The sequence below is a fragment of the Sturnus vulgaris genome, chromosome 1 (assembly GCF_052056855.1).
Source record: "Sturnus vulgaris isolate bStuVul1 chromosome 1, bStuVul1.hap1, whole genome shotgun sequence".
Lineage (NCBI taxonomy): Eukaryota > Metazoa > Chordata > Aves > Passeriformes > Sturnidae > Sturnus > Sturnus vulgaris.
In genome coordinates, this window is record NC_142243.1 from 107,287,844 (window position 1) to 107,314,696 (window position 26,853).

The 26,853-nt window shown below is 39.9% G+C and overlaps 1 protein-coding gene across 40 annotated transcripts in view; it reads left to right on the forward strand.

Moving 5' to 3' along the window:
- EPB41L3 (erythrocyte membrane protein band 4.1 like 3) overlaps positions 1-26,529 on the forward strand; it is a 141,047-nt gene extending 114,518 nt beyond the window's left edge. For 4 of the 40 annotated variants that reach the window (XM_088173443.1, XM_088173380.1, XM_088173370.1 and 1 more), the window contains exons 12-26: positions 1,427-1,647; positions 5,121-5,687; positions 9,702-9,755; positions 11,615-11,650; positions 11,818-11,883; positions 12,358-12,549; positions 15,833-15,907; positions 16,333-16,434; positions 18,441-18,563; positions 19,088-19,480; positions 20,518-20,649; positions 21,086-21,184; positions 22,228-22,308; positions 22,574-22,690; positions 23,926-26,529. In XM_088173443.1, coding sequence (XP_088029569.1) covers positions 1,427-1,647; positions 5,121-5,687; positions 9,702-9,755; positions 11,615-11,650; positions 11,818-11,883; positions 12,358-12,549; positions 15,833-15,907; positions 16,333-16,434; positions 18,441-18,563; positions 19,088-19,480; positions 20,518-20,649; positions 21,086-21,184; positions 22,228-22,308; positions 22,574-22,684 — 2,252 coding nt within the window. In that variant the 3' untranslated portion in view covers positions 22,685-22,690; positions 23,926-26,529. Of the gene's footprint in view, positions 1-1,426; positions 1,648-5,120; positions 5,688-9,701; positions 9,756-11,614; positions 11,651-11,817; positions 11,884-12,357; positions 12,550-15,832; positions 15,908-16,332; positions 16,435-17,198; positions 17,928-18,440; positions 18,564-19,087; positions 19,481-20,517; positions 20,650-21,085; positions 21,185-22,227; positions 22,309-22,573; positions 22,691-23,925 lie in introns of all 40 variants that reach the window. The other 36 variants (XM_088173526.1, XM_088173468.1, XM_088173488.1 and 33 more) reach the window with 33 other exon arrangements.
- The last annotated feature ends 324 nt before the right edge of the window (positions 26,530-26,853 follow it).

The following is a 26,853-nucleotide window of genomic DNA, read 5'->3' on the forward strand; positions in this document are numbered from 1 at the left end:
GTATCACCTACTGTCATCAACTATTACTGTTGTCAGCTGAGGTTGTATTTATTTTTGTAGAAAAAACAAAAGACTGAGACTAAACTCAGATTCATTACAGATTAAAAAAAAGGTGAATTCTCTTGCCAAATATCACAAATTGCAATGAGTATAGTTGGTGGTGGGGATGGGGAGAAGCTTTGATTTAGAAGTAAAAGTGACAAGCCTTTTTCTCTCCCTCTAAAGGTGCTGCTTGTCATTAATTATTTTGGAATCTTCTAATTCTGATGTGCTTCTTGCTAGTTACCAAGCAACTGGTGACCTGATTGCTGTGCATGTGTTTCAAAGCAGAAATTATCCTTCTGCATTATTTTGTTTGTAACATCTAAACAAGATGTCTCCCTCTACTCCCTTTGCTTTCTCCTGCCTCCTAAACTTAAACCCAAGAGACAAGATACCTGAAACATTTTACCCAGTATTTGTTAGACTCTGTTACTTTGCTTAAGTGCAAATGGGGGAAAGAGATTTTTTTAAATCAATGCTTATGATATCTTCACTAGCATTGTTACTATAATGAAGATATATCCGTAACATTCTGCATTGTGCTTACATTGTGACTAAGACTCTGTCATTTGTTACAGATGCAAGTGAGTTTATAAATTTGAATATTCCTATTGGTTTAGAAATTAGTTACCCAATAGTGAAGAGCAGTGTCTGGGCATATGTTGAAGTTTTGATTACATTCTATCTGTAAAGCTACTATTTCTTTCAAAATAACTATTACTTAAATCTGATTAATTATTGAGCACTTGCATCCTAAAATATTCTGGTTGGGTCCACTGAACTGAATGTCATCACTTCGCAGAATTTTTTAGGATGAGCTCATCTAACTGGCAGACTTTAGTACTTAATAATACATGGATCACATTTCTTTTTTCTCAGGTATTATGCCTGTGTTGTACCAATATTGTCATATTCTGTAATGCAGCATGTTACTAAATCTGCATTTGATCTGCGTTTTTATATTCTGACAGATTTAAAAAAAAAACATCTCTTCCACCCCCATGGCTGATGTCATAGCTGGTTCTCCTTATGTTTCCTGCCTGATAACTGTGGCAACGCGTTGCTTTTTTTTTTGTCTGGTGTTTTACTACAGTAGTAATTTTAACGGCTTGCTAGCATTTAACAACTGTGTAATGCACACATTAGCTACAGTAATGTGTGTATACACATCCATAATATATGTGTATGCATATAAAAGCTATGAGCTTCATTTCAAGTAAACAATTTATTTAAATGTATGCACATGCTTCTGGTTTCCTGAAACATGACATAGTTCTGTTTTCAGTATTATCTCAAATGTTTTTCTAAACCAGCTTTTTTAATTTTATGCAGCTTCTCAGCAAAAGCTATTTCAGATTTTCCCTCTTTAAATATTTGCTTTTAGCATCAGTGAATGAAAACCATGAAATGTACATGAAGGATTCTGTGTCTGCTGCAGAGGTTGGTACTGGCCAGTACGCCACAACAAAGGGCATCTCTCAGACCAACTTGATAACCACTGTGACTCCAGAGAAAAAGACAGAAGAGGACAAAGATGATGAAGAGGGCAAAAAGAAGAGAGCAGAGGAAGTCACCCCGATTTCAGCAATACGCCATGACACCAAGGTAGAATTTTCAGGGTTTTGTATTAAACAGGGATGCCTGGAGAGTGCTTGGAGGAACACGGATTTTTTTAGGGATGTCGGGAGAAAGAGGAAATAGTTCTGTGAAAGGAAATATACTATGTGTATATACGTGTCTTGAATCAGTGTTTCTGTAGTCCTTTCAGTTTTCATATGATGTTGTAAAACTTAGTTCCTGCCTTGGACTCTTTTTTGAAATGTGTTTGACAGTCAGAATGATGTTTTTCACGCAGCATTCAACAGCTCTTTAGGAAATGCCCAGAAGTAGCCTGGCAGTGCATGTTTGTTCTTCTGGTTTTCCGTCATATTTTGACTTTAGTAAGGCCATCCTGGGGTTTTTTTTTATTTTGAGAAGGCAACAAAATAGTTCTGTATTCTTGTATGTAGCTCTGTGCTTTAAACTATTCCTCTTATACTTCTCATAACACTGTTTCCTTGCCTGAATTTCAATGGACATTTTTTCTCTATTAACTTTTGGATATTAATCTGCTGTTATGAGCAATTTTTTTCTGGCTTACAAAAGCATTTGCTTCACTTGTTTGAAGTTTGTGTTGAAGAAAATAGTTTTAATTGATGGTTCTCTTCTCAGTTGTCAAATTTGAGTCATCCCTCATCATCTTCAATCCCACAACCGCCACACACACACATACACACGTAGTTGTGCGTAATATCTACTGAGATATTAATACATGGTAAACCAAAAAGGAGGATATGGAAAATAGTGAAGAGATTGACAGTGAAGAGAAATATGGTAGAATAACACTCAGAAAGTGTACTGTAGAATGCACTTGCTAAACAAGTAAGGTTTACCCCCATCTTTTAGGAAGAAAAGCCTTGATATATATATTTACATCCACAGAACTGTCAAGTATGCAAATGTTGGAACCTGAACTTTTAGCTTTATCATATAAGGCCAGGATGAGCTACATAGTGAAAGGATCAAGTCCTCAAAAAGAATTGCAGTTAAGGTACTGAAAACCAGAAACAAATTGAGTAACTGAAAATTGCCAATGAAAAAAAGGTTTTCTTTTGAAAGTGTGTGCTGTAATTGTGGCATTTAAAAGACAATCTCTACAAAATTTAACTGTGGTCTTCTTGAAACTCCATTAGTTTCCATATGGAGGAATAACGATGAAAATTGAATATGTAGAAAACATCCAATAGAAGCTAGTTCTGTTCCAAGTGTTTGTTAATTTAAGTCAATGGAAGGATCAGTTGCATTTTGAAGATCATCTAGCTATTCCTTATATATGGCTAGAAATACTCGGAAGTTATTTTAGGAGACTAATTTGATGGAACTTAAATATACACAAATGATTGATTTTTACCCCCACTCAAGAGATGAATTTTGTTTAAACCATCATAAATAGAGCTTCAGTTCTGTAACCCTACAGAGATCTCAGTCCTGCTTCCACATGGATCTGCTAACAGATTTGTCTGTCATCAGAAATGAATGTCTCAAGAAACACAAGACAAGCCTGAAATCAAATCCCTTTTTAAGGGCATATAGATGATTTAGATAGGTTTACACCTTTTCCATTAAGACATTTTGCCTTTGTTTTATCCGTGTGTATTTAAGTACCAGAAGTTATTCTAAATATTAACACTGTAAAGATACCAGGAAGTGAATAGTCTGTATTAGAAAAGAATGCATTTACTTTGGATTTTTATCTTTGCAATATAAAGAGAAGTTGTAATTTTTGTGTGTATTTAGCTCACACAAAAAAACAGTGAGTCCATCAGCATTAAATTTTGACCTGAGCTTACTGCATTAAATCCATAAAGGCATTTGTAAGTGGTTTGAAGCTAGGCTTGGTTCTGATTTCTTGGGAATACAGATTCCTTGAACTGATAGATTGTTAGAGAAGGGAGAAAGGGGAATATTAAAGAGGAAGGAAAGCATTCTTCCGTGTAATTACTTGGCTTAACGTCCCATTCCTATCATTAATATACCTGGTAAAGTTTGGGCTTAGTAGCAACCTGTGTGTCTAAAATTTGAATCTGCTTTTTACCTCCAGTTCAACACCAGCTTGAACTGGAGGAAAATGCTGTTATGGCTTTAAAGTAATTTTGCTTTTGGGAGCTTGAAGTGAAAGTGAAATGGCTATTATGGCTCTTTGGGGAGATTCACTATGGATGGAATAGCTCAGGCACTTAGGCCACTTCAGCTACATGCACCTGGTGGATTTTGGCCAAAACATCTCTGATCCATTAGCGTTGTGGCAGATGTGTTGTACTAGGGTATGCAGTTTGGTGATGATGGTGGTTTTTGTTCTTCTAAAGAGCAGTGGTGTCTGCTTGCAGGGAGCATGTGAAATGACAGCCACCATTTCTGCTGAATCACCTCCCTCCTACTACCAATTTTTTGTCCCCAAATGACCTGAAAGGCCAGTTGAATGCCCTACAAGTGACATATCAAAGCAAATCCTGCTTGCTGGTAGTCTGTATTCTTGGCATTGTAATAAAACTTGTAGCAAAAGCATCAGGGGCATTTTTGCCTCTTCACTATGGGTAAAGGGTCACATCTTGATTATGAGAAGATGTGGCTGTGTGGGGCAAGGATCTCTTTCTAGCCAGTCCCCCTTCAGATCCCCAGTGAGAGATGATGGGGTCTGCTGAGCCACAAGTCTCAGCTCCCTTCTTTCAGTGTATGGCTGAAGAGGTGGCAGCGTGGAGGGGCTGGGAGGAGGTGAGCCCCCAGCTGTGCCTGCTTGGGCTCACAGTGAGCAGAGGTGAGGGCAGGGCTGTGGCCATGCCCAGCAGGGACCAGTGGTGGGAGCTGTGCTGAGGAACTGGCTGCTGGGATAGCTGCTGAGCTGTTTTTTTCCATCAGGGGCAGCTGATGAATGGATTTCTGCTCCCCCCCCCAAACAATAATGTGTTTTAATCTGGTTTAGGGCCTAGATTTTTTTCCTAAATATTGCAATGGAGGAATTTTAAGTCCTTGGAGTTTTAATTATTACTGCTAAGGTTGTCCAAGGCATAGATGGGAAGCATCTGGCCCCCACCAGGTCTCCTCCTGACTGCAAGAATGCTGTCACAAATAGTGCTGGTATTAGAAATATGTTTCCTTCTTTATTGCTCTCCATGTACTTCATGTTTGAAAACTCTTTATGATGGGAAACAATTTTGCAGTAAATGGAAATTGGCAGCACCTGAAACTCCCTATGTGGCCATGGAGGGTTTTATGTAAATCCTGTGCTGCAGAGGACTAGACAAATGTTGAATCAAGAAGTTGCCTTTTGTAAGCTAGAAGCGTGATTCACTAATACATGTGGTGTGCAGCATGGGAACATGCACTGGAAATTCAGTGGAAAGCTGTGGTTTTAAAATACTGTTTATAATTATATATATAATATATATTATTTATCATCACGGAAGAAAATTAACTAATTACAGTTTTCTTTTTGTCCTTTTGCTTTTGCGCCTTGTTTGCTGCTCTTTCTCTGTCACCAGCCATCTTTGCTTGGCACTGACTCCCACCACTCCTCGCCATCCTCTCAGCCTGGCCCCCATGTATCTTCAGCCAAGCTTCGCAGGAGATGCAAGGAGAGCACTCGGACAAAGTCCTTAGGCTGTGAGGCCCCCAAAGAGAGCGCTCCCAAACACAGCGAGTCGGAGCCAGACTCTGACAGGAAGGGGCGAGTTTGCTCCGCCGAGCAGGACATGGCTTTTGGCTACAAGCAGAAAGCTGGCAAAGGCGGAACACTGTTTTCCTTCTCCTTGCAACTTCCAGAGTCATTTCCTTCCCTCCTGGATGACGATGGCTACCTGTCGCTCCCTAACCTCTCCGAAACCAACCTCCTGCCTGCCAGTGTGCAGCACTACCTCCCCATCCGCTCCCCCTCCCTCGTGCCTTGCTTCCTCTTCATTTTTTTCTTTCTGCTCTCTGCCTCTTTCTCAGTGCCATACGCCCTCACTCTCTCCTTTCCTCTGGCTATGTGCCTCTGCTACCTGGAGCCCAAGGCGGCCTCCTTGAGTGCCTCACTTGCCAATGACCTGAGTGACAGTTCAGAGGAAGAGGTGTGTACCTCGGCATCGAACACACTCTTTTTTGTGTTCAGTGCTTCAGTCCTAACCAGTGTTAGATTGCTGCAATAGTGGTCCTACTTTCAGAGCCTCATTTCTGTCTGTGCTGATATGTTAGAAGGGTTTTCTTTTTGGTTTGGGGGTTGTTGTTTTTTGTTTTGGTTTTTTTATTATTATTATTTTTTATTTTTTTCTCATGCTGGGAGTACAGCTTGGAGCCCAGGGTTAGGCACAACACTGTGTGGAAGAGGCTTGGCTTGAACTGTGTCAGCTGGTGCGAAGTGACTTGCACTAAATGATAAGACCTTTTTCTTCCCTCTGTCAGTTTATAGTAGGGTTAGAATAGCTATCTAAATAGTGAGTATTAAGTGAAATTTTCCGCATAATTACTGAAGCATGCAAATATATGCATATGTATCTACATTTATTTATATGACTAGCTACCCAACAATTATGAGCACCCTCACCAACTTAAGTATGTTCAAAGTCCAGATGGACTCCACTTTTTGCAAAGGGGTATCATCTGTAGCTGAACCCCAGAAAAGGCTTTCTGGTCCAGCAAAACCTGGATCTCAATTTTCAGCCTTGATCCCATCTCTGCTGCAGATTAAATTGTTTTCCCATGGTTAAATCCAGTGTATCAGTGAGGGGTCAGATTGGGACAGCTGTTCTGCAGCTGTTGCAGGAGCATGCCACGTGGGCTGTCTTGACATTTGCAGTGTTAGATTAGCATTGCCAAAACTGATGCCTCAAGCCACCAGGGTCATCACGGGCAGATGAACCAGTTGCAGTAGGAGTCTGCAGTGATTCTGGGTTCTGTGGATGTGATGGTATATCCAGAGGCAGGAAAGGAATATGCTTCAGTAACAGAGCAGCTGGCATCTCAGTTTTTGCTGGAGCCTGATTGTTCTTTGATGACAGAATAAAATAATGAGTTCAGCTTTTCCTTGATTTTCTATTTTCTTCTTTGAATACAAAAGTATGGTTTTGCTTTGAATATAAAGAAAAAACCCAGATCAGATAGTTGCAGACCAGTTGGCCCAGTAAAAAGCCACCTTGGCCACTTGTCGATAGTCCATTGCAGTAGCTCTCTTCAATAAACCAGCTTGAACATTGTCATCTGCTGCTGTTAGTTTTGTAAGCCTTGGTGCAGGATTTCATTTCCCTTTCATGGAAAGCCAAAAGTCACATCAATTTGTCTTGTAAAAACATTATCTTTAGATGCTTTTGGCTCTGTGGTGCCTTACAACTAAAAAATAATGTGCAATTTCTGATAAAAGGCATCCAAAATGCTGCTGTCTCATTTCTTGTCCTCATTTTGAGACAGCATTTAAGTCTCAATTTGCATTAGCTCTGCACTTGGATTAATCTAATAGGAATAATAGCATTAATATAGTTCCAGCTCTAGAGGCAATAATGAGGCAGTGTTTATGTAATACATTAGTCTGCTCCTCTTTCAGAAATGAGCACTTCTTTTTATTGGTAAAGTTAGAAAGTATTGAGCATAAAAACATCTAAAATAGGCTTTTTAGTATCTCTCTTTTATGAGGGTGATTACTCTGGCAGTGCTTCCTGGCAGACAACACAGACTTGTGCCTAATCCACGGGGTATTTATTGTTCAAAATATTGCATGAAAGTGAATATGTTTTAAACTCGGGCATGTCTGCATTACATTGGCAAAACAAATCACAGCAATTACGATCACAAGGTAGGAGAGGTGCAGCCACAGCACTTCAGGAGAAGCTGCCTTCTGTCCTGCTCCAGCCCTCGCCTGCCCACCAGCCTCACCTCAGCTGTACCTCAGCCTGTCTTGGAGCTGAGCCTGGCCTTTCTTACTCCACTCCAGAAGAGTGCCTTGCTCAACCTTAACTCACCATTCCCTGCTCTGTGATAACCCCAGGTCTTTATTTCAAGTAACTCAGTAATGCTGAATTCAACTCCATGGCTATTGACTGGCTTATTGTCAGACATGTATGTTGCAATAAAACAAGTTTTGTGCTTTATTTAGGATTTCATGTCGCTTATGGCAAAAGAAATAGGAGCCTTTCCCGCCCCTACAATTCAAAAAGATTGCACACAGAGATGCAGACCACAGCTAGTATCCTGAACCAATATCATGCATTGTTGAGCTTGTTCTCCCTTGAACTATGTATCTGGAGTCAGTCCATGCAGTCAAAGACAGAATCTCACCCCTTGGAATTCATTGGCCTCTGTGTTTGTACCTTAGCATCTAATTTTTTATTGACTTCAAGTTCTTAAAAGTACCCTCTGTGCCAGAATTGTGTTACAATGCGTTGACAAAATTTTTAATTCTTCTAAAATGTCTAGATTCATTAATTCCTTTTTGTTTCTTTTTTTTTTGTAAATAGGAGTGACAGTGCATACTCTTTTTTTCTATTGCCATACTTTTGCAATTGCCAATAATGTTATAAAGACATGAGATCCTTTGTTAATTAAGAAACAATTTTCTAGCACTTTAGTGAAAGCAATTGGACCAGCCTAATAGACTACTTTGACGTTACACCTCCATTTAAAAATATACGTGGTCTGTCTCAAGAGTGGCTATGGCTTGAAAAATTTCATGCAACTTGCATTCATGCACTTAGCAAGTAGTGCAAAATGCTTGTTTATTCTTCTGTCTGTCATACAAACAATACAAACTCTTCAAAGAATAAAAAACAAAGCAATAAAAAAATCAAAACATTGTCTTATGAAACTGGAGTTCTCAGAAAATGACAAAAGATTGGAGGAAATTCAAAGCTAAGACTGATACTCCATCCACCAGAAGGTTCTTCTTTTGTTCTTGTTCATATTGATGTGATTGGAGGATGAGATGTGTTGTCCTGGCTTTAAATTGCCTGCCTGGATTACTTTAGATTATCTAAGGACCACAGAAAATCACTAATGGAAACCAGAGTTTTCACTGCTATCAAAACAACTTGTATGTGCCAGTCTGGGGCAGTAGGGTGCACTTTACTTACTAGTTTTCCATATGCTTACCTGATATCAGAGTAGTTTTTTGAACTCTCTTCTCAGTCTGCAGCAACCTCCACTCCACTCTCTATTAATCTTGACACTTGTGTTCTCCAGTAAAATGTTCTTCATGCAAAGCAGGGATAGATCACTGTGCAATGCTGTGCTTTGTTTCATTTTTATCACTCATACCTAGTAAGTGTTTGGGGGGTGGGGGAAGTTACTTTTGTTTTTCTCCTGCTTTCATCCATATTCTTAAATGGAATGAGAAGTATTTTTTCTTCTTTTAATGGCAGTTTTCTTTCTTTTTACTATCATTAACAATTATCAGCTGTTCTTTATTGGAACCGAGTGGGATCTGAGCCTTACCATAACTCCACAGACAGACAGTAGATGGGCTGGGGGTATGGTTATTTGAACTCCTTGGTAATGCAGACAGCCTCATGGTGTATAAATGTGGAGACAAGAACAACCTCTGTACAAATGAGGGGCTGAAAGTCAGATGACTGTTAAAGTAGCTTTTTCGTTGTTGTTTTTTTTTTAATTATCTTTTTCCCCTCCGGATAAAAATTTAACCACCACTTTATATTGGCTAGAGCAAAAATTAGTTCCATAATTTTCTGTAAAAAATCATAATGGAAGGAAAAGTTTCTTTAGAAAATATTAGTCACTTTTTTCCCCATGTTTTTTTTTAAAGCTACATGGCTTTGTTAAGGAAAACAAACAAACAAAAAATCTGCTATTCAAATAACACTTTACCAGTAATGCTTTGTTTGGCTTATAAATTTGTTCCAGTAAAGCCATATACTGTGTACAGTACGCCTCGAGTCTTCCTCTGAGTCTGTTCTGTTTACTAATATAGCATTTTTATTTTGCTTCTTTGACATGTGCGTTGTTTGAAAAGCAATGCTAATGCAGTTCACAGGGATGTTGAGTTTAACAGTTCCCCGTGTGAGCTGCGTGTACTGATGAGCTGGGTTTATTCTTTATTCCTGCCTTCCTCTCGGGACCCGCGTACTTGTCTAACCCCATAGACTGACAGTGAGCAGACGGATACTGCGGCTGATGGTGAGACCACTGCCACCGAGGTTTGTACAGTCGGCTATGGCAGGGGAGAGCGTTTTGCCTCGTCTCTTCCCGACCCTGCGCCTCGGGGCTAGACCGCATGTCTGCTACGGCAGCTCAGGATCCCTCCCGCGCGTGTGTGCATGTGCGTGCCTGCAAGCGCGACGGCTTTGCTAGGACAGCTGAGTCTCCCGTGCTCCCTAAGGGTTCCTCTGATTTCTGGGTTTGGTTTGGAAGCTGCAAGGCCTCTGCGTTGTGCGGTTAGTGGTGCGGCAGTGGCGGTGTCACCCGTGCCAGTGCTGCCCGTCCGGAGGGTTGTGCTGACCAGATCATGCCCTGGGGTTTTTTGTTTGCTTGTTTGCTCTTGTATTCTGAAGCCTGAGTGGGAGAGTGGGGAAAAGACAATAAAAAGCAGTTTTCAAATTTATTGAATAGAGGAATCTAAATTTTAAACATCTAAAGCTTTTCTTTAATGTAATTTCACATGGCATCTTCACATATTGCCACTACTAGTTCAGGTATTCTTTTCAGATGAGAAATGTAAAATGTTTATATTTTCCTTGCACTGAGGAGCCTCATATTCACAACATGGTACATAGATTGTGCAGGCAAATTCAACCCTATATGACTTCACTGAAGTGCATATAATGCTTTCATAATTAATATGTTTGCAGCTGCAAACATGAGCTGAATTTCGTCTGACATCTGCTAGAAGACAGAGTCTTACCACAAACACTACTCTAGGTTTCCAGAAGAATCTCATTAATATTTGAGACTGCTAAAATTACTGTCAAGGAAAAATTTTCTGTATGACACGTCAGAACGATTCAGCTTTGGCAGTAAATAGAATAAATTTGAACTGAGTTGTAAAGTAGTCAACAGATTTTCCCACGAGTCATTTGTCTAATTAGGATTATATGAAAAATTAACAATAAAATAGCAACACGGGCATTAAAAGAATTCAAACGATGCAACAACATAGTCTGTTGAGATGAGTCAGAAGTACAAAATGCTTTGAAGTGCTTCTTCCACTCCATAGCTTCAGGCCTTGAGCCCTGCAGAAAGTAAAACATAATCATAAAACTGTGACATTTAAAATGTTCAGTTTATTACTCAAAAATACGTGTTAATATCCCTAGTTGCCATCTTTATTTAGAGGAGAAGATATAGTACATCTCAGTTTTTCTTACAGATACCTGATTTTCAAAATGTGTAGTGTATCTGCCACCTGAAAATTGCACCCTTGGAAACAGGGCTGCTGGGGCAGTCCCTATGGCTTTGCTTTTGAAAATGCACTGAAGTAGACAGGATGTGTGTGCCATTCCAGATGATAGGTCCTGAAAGAATATGTACAGGCTAAATATGAACTAAAATTACAGAAATACAGAAAGGGACTATGGTTAGGGAAATAGAATTTTAAGCAAATAAAATGTGCTTCCTTCTATAGAAAGTTGCAGGTTGTTTGCCCGTGGTGAATTTATGCAAAGCTTTGCTTGTGGCCCAGATTATGTCCTATGTGTTAATTCTGGGATTATGGAATTCCGAAGCATTTGCTGTTGCTGTTCAATCCTAGATTAGCCATGATGTTGGTGAGAAGGTGCAGCTGCTGCTCCATAAATAGCGATCTATGAATGTGGACTGTAGCAATATTTATAAAATGAAGATGTTTAATACCCCTTTGATAGCAAAAAACAAATTTGAGAAGAATTTGCTCTGAGTTAGGGAAACCGTGCAAAGCCCATGTGTCTACTCCTTCTCCTCAAACCCTTAATGAAGAGAAAATGGGATTTTAACCTAGTGTGTACCTCTCACCAATGTTCATAAAGCTTTCATTCATACAAGTGGGTAAGGTGTTGTTTTCAAATCTTTCTCATGCTGGCAGTCGGATCAAGAGGAGGACGGAGATCTAAAGGCACAGGTACAGAAACAAAAGGTCTAGATGTTGCTCAGGTATCAATGTTGGAGGTGTTTGCCTCTTTCAGCATGTTACTGTCGGTTCTCTGTGAAGAAATGTGTAGAAACAGCATTTTGTATCCTTTCAATACTGTGTCCCTTACCTTTCCCTTTCTTTTTCACTTCTTTCAGAATAGTCTGATTAAGCGAATACAGGGTGAAAATGTGTATGTCAAACATAGTAATCTTATGTTAGAGGTTGGTATTGGTATATACCAGTGCATGTACGTACATGTGTGTTAGTTTTAGTGGTAAACTGTGGATCTGCACTATGATGCATGAACTGTGTACTCCCACCTGCTAATAGATTATTTTTTCTCTCAGATTATGATGAATCCTCTAACTTGTACAATCAATATCGATATATGCGTGTGCGTATATGTGTGTGCCTCCACGCGCATATGTATGTTTGTTTGGAGCCTCTTACCAGGTGCAAATTATAGTGATATGGATAGGCTCTTTAAGAGTGTATATAGACTCACTTGTACGAGATATGCTATGCTGTTCTCTTTCAAAATGCCACATTTTCACAGAGTGTTGTGTTAGTGCTGTGCTCCCCGGCTCCCTGAGCTGTTACTTCCCTCTATACTAACCGAGTTGTGTGTTTTGGCTCTAAAGTTTGGTTGGCCTAGGATGTATCACAAACTGCTCTATTCTTTTAAAACTGTCTAGGATCTAGACAAAACCCAGGAAGATCTGATGAAACATCAGACCAATATAAGCGAGTTGAAACGCACCTTCTTGGAAACATCCACAGAAACGACTGTGTCTAATGAGTGGGAGAAGAGGCTTTCCACATCTCCCGTTCGGCTTGCAGCAAGGCAGGAGGATGCTCCTATGATTGAACCACTAGTGCCTGAAGAGGTCAGCGTGAGCTGAAAGGCTTCATTATGTATTTGTCTATGCATTTTTACTTAATAGCAGCTCTCACTAGATTAGAGGCCGCAGTTAGAGGCCAATCCCTGCTTGCAGGCACTCCCTTTTCTCAGGACGCAGGCTCTAGCAGCAAAGATGGGAGGAAGAGCAGATACCATAAATATATACATATATAAATATATGTGTATATAGAGAATTAAATTCATTGGAAGCCATGTGGCAGAACTGGGTCTCTTTGAGGGTGCAAAATAAAGACATTGTTATAGGTTCGGTGAGCTTGAGGAAGTTCATTCGTGCGTGAAAGAAACCATGAAAGTGATGGAGAGAAAATTTAAGCAATGGTGACTAGTTGGGAGCAGCAGTGTAGTGAGATGGGTGAGGGCTATGGTGCCACGTTTGAAAAGAAAATACAGAACAAAGGGCAGAACTCTCAGTCTCTGAAGACAGGGAAGAAATAATAATGATAATTAGTCCTTCTTGGCCAGTTCCATAAGGGACCTGATGTTTGCTGCAGTCTGCTAGATACTGTCATTGAAGACTCTATGCAAATTGCAAAGTATCTGCATTTTTGTGCAGTGTGCGTGTGTAAAAAAGTCTGCATAATTGTGCAGCATTGAAGTGCTTGTAAGAAACTTGCCAGTTTACAAGCTGGTGTTTACTTGATCTGTAGGTAGATAAGGACATGTAGGGATAGCAAGGCAACATTTGGGTTGCAATACATAGTGCAGTCTTGGCTTAAGTCCAGTGGAACAAAAAGAAATAAGTTTGTGTGGTCTGCCTGTAAGTTAATTTTTCTTATTCTATTATGAATGGATATCTGGTTTCTGTCTCACAGGAATTATCTTTATGGATACCTCTTGGTTTTAGCATTAAAGACCAATAAATGGTCATGAGGTTTGTTTCTGTGCCCACAGCACTGATGTAATGTTGTAAGGAACTCACTAAAAATTGTCTGGAAAGTGTAAATTGAAAGAGTGTTCTGCTTTCTTACCTCAGAGCTTGGTGTTGCAGACCCACAACTCTGGGGAAGGGCATCCCTGGAGGCCTGCAGGTAGCAAGTGTCAGCTTCACCTGATAGGGAAAGGGATATTGCCAAAGAAAGGGCTCTCATCTCCTCCTCTCCCACATTATACCAGTGGCTGATGGGGGCACCAAATGTGTATTAGTGTGGCCTTCAAGTTGGATTAAAATACCTAAAAAAGCAGGCTCAGTGCTCAAAGCTTCCCTTTTGAGGGGAGCACAGAGGAGTTTTAGTGTTGCTCGTACTGCCTTGTTCAGGAATCATAACAGACCCTAAAACCAGGTTGGTTTGACTGTAGTTGAAAACAAAAGTTTATCCTCCTAAAAAGTAAAATTTAAGTACAACGAACAGGATGCATTTATCATAATAAAGATGTAAAGAACTGTTGGAAACGGTGGCTAGCTGAGCCTGAATCAGAAGATTGCAAACTTAGCATCACCCTGTTTGTTTAATATATTTATTACTTTAGGAATTTAATAAAAAAATTTAATTAAAGTGCACAAGCAGTAGCAAAGTATTACATAGCTGTGTAGGCTTCACCCTGAGGAAGCAGATCTGAATTTAACAATTCATTTGGAAAGGAAAAGGGCAAGAATTATCTGGTATCTCTTATCTTGCTAGTAGAAGATGACTTGCTCAAAAGCAATGTCCAGTTACTTAGATGCATGTATACCTTATATGCATCTAAGTAATCTACATCTGTTTCACATAACTTCATCCAAATGAAAGTACTTCTGTAGAAAATTAAGAGCAGACTTGAGCTATTACAGCCTACCTCTGAGGTGACTTCTGCTGTAGATAACACCTGACCATTCCTTTGGTCCCAGTGAGATGGTTTCCTTTCACATGTCCTGATGAGAGGAGACTTTCAGGAAAAATCTGAAGCCATCCGTAGGTCAAAATCAGCAACTTGATGTCTAGTAAGAAATGCAGAGGTAGTCAAGATAGTTTAGTGCCTTCTGCTAGTCAAAGAAGTTACACATTTCATTTAGCATATCTACTTTAAAAATGTGTTCAGTGCTGTTTCCTTTAGCTCCTTCTTGTAATAAGACAAGAACAGAAGAAAAAATATGTGTTTTCAAAATGTGATCTTTGAGCATATGGCACCTGAGTGTTTGGTCAGTGTGATTTTAATCCTCTCTAGTCACCACATGTTTTTCTGGGGAAATACTTTGGTTTTCCTTAGTGATGAAAAAGATAGTTTTAAATATCTTCCATGATGGTGGCCAGATAGCTGTAGAACGTGAAAACAGTCGCATTGACAAAGTCCTTGACAATGTTTAATCTGACCTGGATTGGACGAAACCAACATTTTAGGGATAAAGGAGTTGTGAATCTCATCACAGTCATTGAGTTGAGCTATTTATCCCTTTCTAGTTTCATATTCTCTTTAAATGTCTATCCTTCTTCTTGAGTATATGTACCCTTTGATAAAAGGGTACATGCCAGCCACTGGACTTCCATTGGTATAGCAATTGAATATAGTAGTTACTGAAGTTACTAGAAAGGGTTTGGCAAGAAACCCATTTTGCTCTTCAGGGGCTTACTTTCTCTGGACAAATGACAACAGTGACCAGCCCAGAAGGTGAGCTCAAAAGCCTTGGGGAATTGAGTCTTACCTACATTTAGAAGTTTTCCAGTTGTCCAAGACAGATACTCTTACTATTCTCATAGCACTGGGAAAGCACTGATGAGATAAAAGTGAGGAGATTTCAGTGTCACACTACAGGAAAATAGAACAACAGTTAGCTCCCTCTGTAGGAAGAGTGCTCCCAAGATTTCTAATACCAGCAGGGGAAAAGGGAGAGCTGAAATCTCTGCTGGGCACACCTTCTGCCTGCTTCAGCAGAGAGGGCTGCAAACTCCAGAGAGCCTTGCCCAGAGTGAAGGTGGAGGGGCTTGTTCTGGGCTATTGGTGGAAGATGTGTAAGCTTGCATCAGTCACAGTTAAATTAATAATATTAAATGAAAGAAAAGCAGTGCATCCACACCTGGGTGTTACTCACTTTAGTGGGTTTTGGGCTACATTTGTGCATGCCATTTGTATACTCAGGTCTCCTTTGCATTCACCCCAGAGAGACACTGATTCCACTTCTTATTGGAAACCTTTGTGCTGTAAAATTATTCTCTTTAGGTCTGTTTGCTAATTTTCCATGCAATTAATAATTTGTAGAGTAGAGAAATATGAACTACTTTATAGTGGACTTTATACCCTCCATTTACTAAAATCATTTATTCCCCTGACATTAGACCAAAGAAGAAACAGAAAAATCAGAAAAACTCATATTTTTGCAGAAGGGAGGTACTACATTCCTTGAAATGCAGGTAAAAATAAACAATACTTCAATGACATGCAGTCAGAAAGGATGGCAATGATTTATTATTTTATTCTCTTTTTTGCTTCCCAAGCCCTCCCTTTTCATATTTTTTTTTATTATTATTATTATTATTGTTTCATAAGTTTCAGATAGAGATATAATCTGGAGACCAAATTCTGAGGAATGGGTCCTCTCCAGAGCTTATGGCTTTCTAATGAGAGACTGATTTCTGTGCTAGTTAGAAATCTACTTGCACGGTGCTGTTTGGATGTTGTTTGCAGTTTGCATGCATTTCCAGCATAAACCTCACTGAGAACATTACGGTGAATGGGGCACTTCTGTCACAAGAATGAATTTCCTTTATATTGTCAAGTGAATTTAGATTATGCTGAGCGATGGTGAACTTTATATTTTTATTGGTTTTTCTATTAGCCAAGTGTGATAGAGAAGAAGCTGCAGGAAGGAGAATCTGCTGGCACTTTGGTTACTTCTCATCAAATCATTATCCAGAAAAGTATCCCATCATCCCTAGAGGTTATTTTTAATTCATTCAATTTTAAACTACATAATTTGCTTAGTTAAATACAGACGTTATGTTCTTAAAGTCAAATAACTGGATTGCATAGTCAAAGCAAATCACATAGCACATGGCATGAGGAGGAAAAAAGATGCTGCAATTAAGTTTCATTCAGAATTTTTACTAGTATGTTCAGTTTATACAGTTTACTGTGTTCTTTACAGTATACTGTGTTTACTGTGCTTCTCCATTTAAACAGTCCTGAAGGGCATTGATGTTCTAACGAAAGCAAGGACGTTGAGTGCAGGCTACATACAAAAGCATACTATTCTAAAATGTCATTAACAGCATGTTTGTAACAACTGGGGTACAGTTGAATGGGCTTATTTGCCCTATTTTTGTAATTTGTTTTTGGCTGTAGTTTTGTGAACCACCGCAATATGTGATTTTTACCCCCAGGTTGATTTCAATCACCATTATAATTATGTGTTGACCAGCTCTTTTGCTTCAAACAAATACAGAAATAGTGTGGCAAAAGTAATATTTTTGGGTCCATGTTATATGGACCTCTGAAGAGAGAGAATATGTAAAGAAATCATATTTTGCCTAAGGTGATTCTGTTTATTTGCTTGATAACTGCTCTAAGAGGTATAGTGCTAAAAGTTATTATATGCTTTCAGAAGAAGCAACATGATTTCTTAAAAGTCTTCATAATTTAGTGCTCCTGAAGTACAGATAAACCTTCAGAGATTCTAATTTAGCTTTTATATCTCAAATATAGGGCACTGAGGATTGGGTTATTATAGACAAAATACCCTCTGAGGTAGTTGATGCTGAATCGGAAAAAATTCTGGCATACAAAGTAGTGACTGTGAGCAGTAAAACTGCCTTTCCACCTGAAATATTAAAATCCAGTACCCTTCTAACGCAGAGCTTTGAGGACTTGGAAAGTGAAATACAATCCAATGAGGAAAATAAGCAGAAAATGTTCACCCTAGGAAAGTCCTATGATACTGTATCTGGGAAAATTGTAACTATGACAAGTAAAGCTAAAGAGGGTGAGAAAGCAGTACAGCCTTCCATAGAAACTTTGCAAAAACTGGAAAGGGAAGTGCAAGACTCTGTGAAAATCGTTCCAACAGTGGCCAAGTATGAAATTCTCAAGCCTGTCACTGATGAGAAAGCCAGGCGGGGATCCGATGTGCAGAGCACGAGAAGAAAGCTGTCTGACTCTCTGACACCCATAAAGGAAGCAGAATCTCAGTTGCAAAGTCCCGAAGAGGAGAGTTTGAAAAAGACACTAAGGATGGACCAGGATTTGCAGTTACTTGGTACACTGGAAAGCTTACAGCTTGGCAAAGCAGAAAAACATCTTGGCGGAGAAGCTGTAAAAGCAGGGGCGTTTGCCCGGACAGATAAGAGCCTGTCTGAGTGGAGATATTCCAGAGAACAGCCATTTACCATTGCTACTGCTCACTATGTTACTGAGTCGTCTGCATCAAAAGTAGTGGTAACAAGTGGCTTTGACTTCATGCCACAATTTAAAGATAAAAGCATGACTTCTTTTAGGCAATCCCTTCACACCACCCTAGCTTTTGGTTCTCTTGCTGCCTGGCTTTATGTTGACAGCAGCCAACCCAGCTTATTTTTTTTCTCTCATACTTTGAATCCGTCTCACAGTCTGAAGCAGACATTATATAAGGCTTTCAACCTTTCTGGTTTATGTACTGAAATTCAGTATTGCTGCTGTGGCTTGTTAATGAAAGGAAAAAAAAAAAGGTTTGCTTGAACCAGCAAAACGCCAATGCTAACAACTATGCTTTGTAACAATTGCTCACTACAGCTATTATGAATTTGCTCTGATTTATTTTCCCATTCTTTTCCTGTTTCCAACTTCTCCGTGCCCCTGCAACCTTCTCTCCTTTTCCTCTGTCTCCGCCTCTGGTTTTGGCAATTAATATGTCTGTGCATATGAGTCTGCCTTTTTTTCTGTGTATGACTCTACATTTCTTTATCTATTTAGACTAAACAGTCCACCAGTGAAAAAACCTTGGATGGTTCAGATATCTTCACTTTTATAGAGTCCGCCAGAAAACCGACTGAGTTCATAGGAGGGGTTACTTCTACTTCTCATAGCTGGGCTCAGGTGGCTGCTTGATTCCCTCCATCGATGTCATAACCACACACCAATTACTTTTGCTTTTCTATTTTTTCCTGGTTTTTGCACAACATGGAACTGTATAACTAATGCATGTATTCATTTGTGTTTTATTTTGTTACAATGGAGCACAACAGAAACCTCACCAAAAAGGGGGGGGGGGGGCAGTGGAAAGAAAAGCAACAGCCAGGATTTCTTTCATTTCATTTTATTTTGGTCATTTTGCAGGGTGCTGTATTTTGCCTTTGCAAAACTCACACAAAAATACTAATGAGAAGAACACAGACATGGGAATTTCACTTTTAAAAATTTTTATTCTTGTTTTGTTTTCCATTTCTGCTATACTGATAACATCCTGAGAACAAAAATCCATGCACTGTGGGAGAAATAACTTGGCAAAATATAATGCCCGTTTTTTAAAATTTATGTTCACAGTACATTCAGCTTGGGCACTACTGCAAATAGTGTTGTCCGCTTCTGATGCTGAGGGTTTTTTTCCTCCTTCCCTGCAGAGAATAGAAACGACGACGTCTCAGGAGATAACTTCCAGTGACATGAAGCAAGCAGTTCAGCCGGATCAGGATACAGTGCAGAAGGTTGTACAGGAGACTGTAGTGGTCAAGGAGAGACATGGGATGGAGGTGCATGCAGGCGGGGATCCTGCTAAAGTGGCCGGACTTACGCTGGATGCCCAGGCTGAGGCAGCATCGGCGGTGGCTGCTGGCGTGAAAGGGAAGGAGGGCTCTGCTGGGACTGAGGGGGCGAAGGAGGAAAAAAGGGAGGAGGCTGGGAAAGCCCAAACCAAACTGGAAGGAGTCGCTGCCGCTGCTTCGAGTGAGCAGGCGGAGGAGCACAGAACAACAGTCCAACTTTCAGAGTCTTTGGAAAGAAAACCTCATTTTGAGGTAACTTGTTGTTAAACTGGTCATGTCTGTGCTGAACTGTGAATATAGGCAATAGTGGGATAAGCTAATTCCTGTCATTTAAAGTAAAGTGTGCCCAGTTTGTATGATTGCACTTACAGAAAGTGGTTTTTTTCTCCTCTTATTTCCTCCTTGCATGTCACCTGCAAGGCTTGCTGCTGATTTCCATCATTAGCAAAACACCATGCATGTTTTCCTTGAAACTGATTTTCATGCTACAGAGAAATAGCAAATTTCATTCAATTTTATGCAGCAGAAAATCAGCTGGCATTCTGTTTGGCAAAGTCCATCGAGGCTGGCAAAGTTTGTGTGTCCTCAAAGACAGGAAATTGATTGTTTTTTCCATGCTTGGTGCAATTATAAATAAGTGTACTGTGTCTTAAACAGACCAGGTTCCTTACTTTAGCCCCATTAGTGGAATTTCAAGAACTGTTTTGTGCATGGTTTTTTCCTAGGAGAAGAAAATACTAAGCCTGGACAGAATTCATTCTCTTGTCATTTTAAGAAAATGTAGAATCACAGATTCTCAGAACAGTTGAGGCTAGAAGGGCCCTCTGGAGGTCATCTGTTCCAATCCTCTCATCAGGCAGGGATATCCAGAGTGAGTTGCTGCCCAGGACCAAGTCCAGAGAGCTTGTTTTGAGTATCTTCAAAGAAGGACACACCACAATATCCTTGGGCAACCTGTGCCAGTGTTCAGTCACTCTTACAGTGAAAAAGTGTTTCCTGATGTTCACAGGGAACCTCCTGTTTTTCAAGTTGTGACCATTGCCTCTTGTAGTATTTAGAACATTTTGGACTTTGTTAAAATCCAGGGAAGTGCTAAATTTCGCCAGCATTATATGCATGAATGTACCACTCTAATTTAGAGAATTTTCTCTCTCTCTCTTTTTTTTTTTTTTTTGTTAAATGCAGAGCACTCCTTAGTTATTGTTTCTTTGCCCCAAGAAAAAAAAATTATTCTGAGAAGTCCATAAGCATTGCTAAATGTTCCATTCTTTCTTTTTCTTTTCACGCAGTCGCCAGTTGTGAAGACTGAGACTATAAGTTTCAGCAGTGTTCCTGCTGGTGGGGAAACCCTTGAAATTTCAACAAAGGAAGTGCCAGTAGTCCATACAGAAACAAAAACTATTACATATGAGTCTTCTCAGGTAAGAAATTCTGCAAAAGACATGGTCTAATTTCATGTGCCTTTAAGGGATCCATTTCTTCACCCATCTTTAAGTGTATGCTTTAGTGTAAACTTTTCTAAGTTGTTCAAATATTGAATATTAGCATGAGGAAGATGTACATAAGAATAACTTACCTGAGTGTAACTCTCATGTCCTGGTGTAAGGTCTTTCATGAACTGATGAAACATCAGATGTAAAAGTGCCATCTTCTCATCTGTGCTTCCAGAGTGGAAGGACAGCCTCCAGATGCACAGGGAAATACTGACACATAATTGCCCTAATAGCAATTGTCCCCTACCATAGGATACTCACTTTATGATGAACTGTAGAAATAGGGAAGTTTAACAGTCCAGTTCTTGCCTCCCTGTGCTCAGGAGCATTTTTTCAGTGACGGTTTTTCTCTTCTGGTTACTAGGTGGATTGCGGTGCTGACTCTGAACCAGGTGTATTGATGAGTGCACAGACTATCACATCTGAAACCACCAGCACTACAACTACTACACATATCACCAAAGTGAGTCCTCAGAAGACAGGGACCTCCATTTTCACCAGGGTGTATGCTATCTTAGCTTTGCTTCTATGATTTATTTCAAAAAGGGAACACATTCTGATACTCTCTTGACAAAATGTTGTACATTTACCATAAATACTTGTCTTTATTCACCTGTCTTTGGCTACGCTGAGTTGATTATCATCAATGACTTGACACAAATCCTAAACCCTTAGGGTATCTCTATGCAAGCACAAAACCTTGCTGTACAGAGACATTTGATTTAGCTGCCAATACTACTTGGAACTGGAAAGAGTATAACCACATTGGTATCAAATGTTAGCCTGGAAGGAATAACTTGTCTGAACATGAGTCTCCATTGACATGACTATGCCTTTCAGCCCTGAGATATTAGCACTGCACAGTGTTGAAAGCACATAGTGAATCTGTATCCTGTAGCCATAACAGGACATTCAGTCAGCTCCAACACCTTGGCTGCGTTTCTGGGTGGTACCCTGAGGAGCTTGCCCACAGCCAGACTGAAAGCTCATCTGCACAGACAAGCCATGCTGTGTCTTCCAGGTTCTAAGGGAGCATTTAAAAAACGGTTCCTCCCTAAGTAGAAACCCTCTTAGTGCTGTGACAGGTCTCCTACCAATATTCACTGAGAACAGGATTTCATCTTTCTGCAGTGAAATTCCCCCATTGGTAGATGAGGCATACGAAGGCCGTATCATCCCATATGCCGTTCTGAAGCAAGCAGTTGGACTTAAATTGGTCTGAATATGGGCTGTTTGACATACAAACATCTCTCTTGATGCATGTGCAGATTAACTATAATTGTAAAATCAACTGTGTTGGAAGGACATCGGAGGTCATTAGTCCATTCAGAGCATTCAGGCCAACTCCAGAGCTGCTCACTTGCAGTCCAGGGTTGTCCCCTCTGAGCAAGCTGTTTGAGCCATTTCGGTCCAGTCACGAGAGGGTTCCTGCACTGATCACTCTGGGGATGAGTAGCAGCACCCTAAAGTAAGTTACTCACATGCATTTTTGTCCCTCCCATCTAGACTGTGAAAGGAGGCATCTCAGAGACAAGAATTGAAAAACGAATAGTCATCACAGGAGATGCAGATATTGATCATGATCAGGTAAAATCTACAACTGCTAAAAAGGCTACCCTGAAGATCACCAAAGAGAGCATTTCTAAACATTGCTTTGACAGATATTATTCATACTGGCTTGCCTTAAATTAAGCTGGAATATTAGTTAAATCAGTGATGGTATATTTCATATTTTAATCATTTTCCTCATTTGTAAATTGTGTAATATGTCATGAATCTCTCCACCTTGCTACTGATCATGCATGTTCCACCTCCTTTTTGTTTTTGCCCTTCTGTGGTTTCCTTGGGATAGGCGCTGGCTCAGGCAATTAAAGAAGCCAAAGAGCAGCACCCTGACATGTCAGTGACCAAAGTAGTGGTACATAAAGAGACAGAAATCACACCAGAAGATGGGGAGGATTGACCACAGGTAAGAGGAACAGATGATTTTCCTAGGCATTTACTGGGCTGGCATGTTGCAGATGTTATTTTCCTACCATATTTCACCTTTAAGTCTTCACTTTCTCTCACTGGCATTTTCAAGTTGCTGCTTATCAGTTCTGATATTTGAAAGTAAACTACATTCAGCTCTAGACATCTGCCTTCATTAAACAATGCCAGCTGGAGAAAGAGAAACTACTCATTTGCTTTCGTTAGCTCTCCGAAAAGTCCTCATTGTCCATGCTTTGTTATAGTCTAATTTTCTACTTCTGAAGTCATAAAAAAATCTGTTGTCTGCTTTTGTGTCATTTAAGAACAAAAACAATTTGTTCTTAAAGGTGTGCATTTTGGTTTAAAAATGCCAAGGGAAAAACTTACAGCTGCTTTTTAAATGTCTTGTGCAGATATGTTAAAAATTATGCTTCATTTCCCAACTTGCAAAGATATGGTCCAACTTGCTTTTAAACGCAGTGAATTAGTTTGTCGGTATTTGGGTGTCTTGGCTTTCTTGTACTTGAAAGAGCATTTAATGTTTTAAAGCAGCATTGTTTATCAGGATGAGATGATAATGCAGCTTTCCTTGTGTCTAGCTTTTTCTCAGTAAAGGCATGCTCTCCAATAGTGGCTGGCTAAACAGACATCTCAATATTCCTATATTTATTCTGTGTGCAGAAACATGTCATACATACTAACCTGCTATGCAAAAGCTTTTAATGCCAGCACCATTGCACAAATTGCTTTGAATGCTGTATGCAGAAGGGGAAGAAAAAGCTGCTTGTCAGATTTGTTGAATCGATAGCAGCATTTTATTCTTAAAACAATATGTATTCCCTAGCACTTGGTGTAAGTAACAGAGTATAATGCACAGCACCTTTTGAAGCTCTTTGGCTCTCCTGCTTTTGGATATACAGACCCTAAAGAAAACTGAATTTCAGTGTCAGTTATTTATTTGGAAGATGGAACCAGTCACTAAGGAGTGAGTAGCTGTGATTCTTGTGGTATTCTGCTAATTGTTTCAGAGACAGCTCAATGTGGCTTGCTTAAAAGTCTATTGATGTCACTAATTCTTTCCATTGGCATCAGTGGACTTTGGATTTGGTCCAAGTTGCCTATATTGGGATGATGCCATTTTCAAACAGCTTTTCTTATATGAACAAATTGACAAAAACTCTTTTGCAAGAGAGTAGTTGCTTTGAATAATTAACTGAGTTCTCTTTTCTGCAGGAATAACCTAGAATGCATATGAATCCAGACATGCATACCAGTAGGAATACGAGAGCCTATACGGAGTCTCAGTTCCAACCTGACTGACTTGTATCTGTCTATGGAAAATTTCAGTACAGAAGAATTGATCTTGACCGTTAATAAAGAAACTGGCAGAGATACCTTCCCATAGAAAGCAATCTGAATCAGCAGCAGTTAAACAATATTGCATGAAGCAACAATAAAATTACAGAAAAGCAGCATTTTTAATTTTCTTAAAATGTCTAAGTTTTCAGCTTTACCTGCACGTTCATAAACAATATAAACAGTGATCTCATGTAACACATAAACAGTTCATGCCTTTCACGGTTTCTGAAAGTCTAAACAAATTAAAATTTGTTAGGTGGCAAGCCTTTTGTTTACAGATATTGTAAATGAAGATTACCCCCCAAATACTAGAGGCTGTATAGGTACTGTGTATAATGTTTTATCACACATTAGATGTGCCAATAACACAGTTTATTCAGTAAACAACTTGAATCTTATATTTGTTTCATCTGGTTTTATTACTGCCCGATAAACAATGATGAATCTTTACTCTTATCAAAACATATAAATGCTTACAAAGTGTGCTTTGTATACCTGACTGAATACCTTATGAGGTAGTAATGATTTTAGTATATTAACTTTAATGATTTTTGTCAGCATTGTTCAGAGTCAGCTTCCAGTCACCCTTCACAGATCCTAACCTTGTAAATTATATGTAGTTATTTTGGAGAAAAAAAAAATCTGTATTTTACTTAGTTTGCAGCTTTAGAAAATTATTAATCTGAAATAACCGTGATGGTTTTCTATTGATTTCCCTTTTGTTCTCAGAGGAAAAAAAAAATCTGTTTGAGAATCTGGTCAGCATTTACTATCTAGTTCTGAGTCAAGCCTTAACCTGTACAGAACGTCCACTGAAAACTCGCTAGTGTCCAGCTCTAATACCCACGGAAGGGATAGCATCCATTACACTGTCAGCTGCATCACAACACATGGTGAATGTATGTTTCTGCATAGTGAAATAAAAGTGGTAAATGCATCTGAAATTGTATTGTTCTGTGTCTAAAAGCACCTAGTGGTCTTTAGTATTCAAAACATCAAAATGTTATGTTTGTAAGACACCACAGGTTTTACTCATGTGCACAGTAGATGTGTTTTGTCTTCAGTGGCTGACACTGCACTGTGCAGACAGTGGGAGTTAGCAGAGAATCCGAAGGGGTGACAGTGTTCATCTTTGGGCATATGATGTTTGTGAAGGAAAAGGACTGTTTGGCTCCTTCTGCTTTCTCTGGTTGTGTAACATTTCACCGAAGCTAAATGAAGAATTTTGTTGTTGCTTAGAAAGTAAAGGCCAGTAGCACTTGATCCAGATCCACTCTCTTTTTGTACTTTGGCTCTGAAATATGGATAAAATACTCTTTAAAGAAGTATTACTTACTGGTTCCACCTTTTTTTTTTTTCTTTTTGCTCCCTTGCCACATCTCACTGACACTCCTTTGGTAGTTTAAGAGAAATTTGTAGCGATTAGTTCACCCTTCAATCTGTATTTCCTTGCAGGATTGAAAGACAATGGGTACAAGCAGACTTTTCAGGACATAAAGGGCCAAAATTGCCCTTCGTTGTTTACACGGGGCTCCCTCCCATTGAAGTCAATGGATTTGCCTTCAGTGGAGAGCAGGATTTGACCCAGTGACTTGTTAATAAATGTTTATTTTCATAATTTAGAAAGAAAAAATAGTATATATAGAGAGAATAACCTGTAGATAATTAAAAGTAATATCCCAAGGCTTTTAAAGCTTTGCCCTTAGTCTCCAAAGCATCTTCCTTCCACCAGCCATTCTTCATGCCTTTAAATCTGGAGTGCTAACGATGTAACCCCTCCCCACACCGCTGTCATTGTCACCTCTCGCCTAATGACCGACGCAAAGCTGACGGTCTGCTGTGATCTTTGATGGCCCTCTCCTCCTCCTCCTAGTCCAAGACCATCTCTGCTCTCATCCCCCTGAGTGACAGTAGGCTCAGCTCTCTGGTGCTGCTCCCTGGTGCCCAGCGGTGGTCGGGGGTGGAGGAAGGTCCTCACCCTGTCTCGGCCGATGGCACACCAGGTCCTCGCTATTGCATCAGAGTTTAAAAATAGACTCTGAAGCCATATTGATCCTCCCTCAGGTGCCCCTCATGTTGTCAGCTAAGAAACAGCATTGTATTACCTCAGAGAGACACGAGACCATCGCGCAGCCTTCTCTCCAGAGTTAGCATTATATTTTAGCATGGCTTGAGGAGATTGTACTCTGGTGATCCTGCACAGTATGTATGCTGTCTAAAGATATTGCATTGTAAGAAGTTAGTCTCCTTGGAAAGGATGCTCACCACTAAGATACTGCCTAAGTGCATATAAACTATGAGGAGATGAGAGTGGACAGGCAAGGACATCGCAGTGCCACTGCTGGTGGTAGACCCTTGTTTGGGGGATGGTTCCTGGAAGTGATAGATTTGGCTTTTGTTAGAAACTGTTTCTTGGGTTGTCTGCCTAATGCTGTGCCACATGAAATAAAGAGCACCTGCCTGTTTCTACCAACCATATTTTGTCTCTGTCTCTTCTCATTTGTTGGTCTTTGGGTTCTCAACATAAACCAGCCTGGAAAACAAACCATCAGATGGTGCATTACTTGTAGGCAGCATTGCCAACACAGACACCAGCACGGGAGACAGCCTGACTTGCTACAGCTGGAATCCCAGCTTCAGTCCTGAGAGAGATGACTGCTCTTGCACCGTTGTAGTAAGGGCTTTACACACCAGGCAAGAAAGGACATAGCAAGTGATCTCAGTAACAGTGACCATTACACATACAGAAGGAGTGAATACATCACACGGACATTTTTTAAGGCTGCTTGGAATCCCTTAACA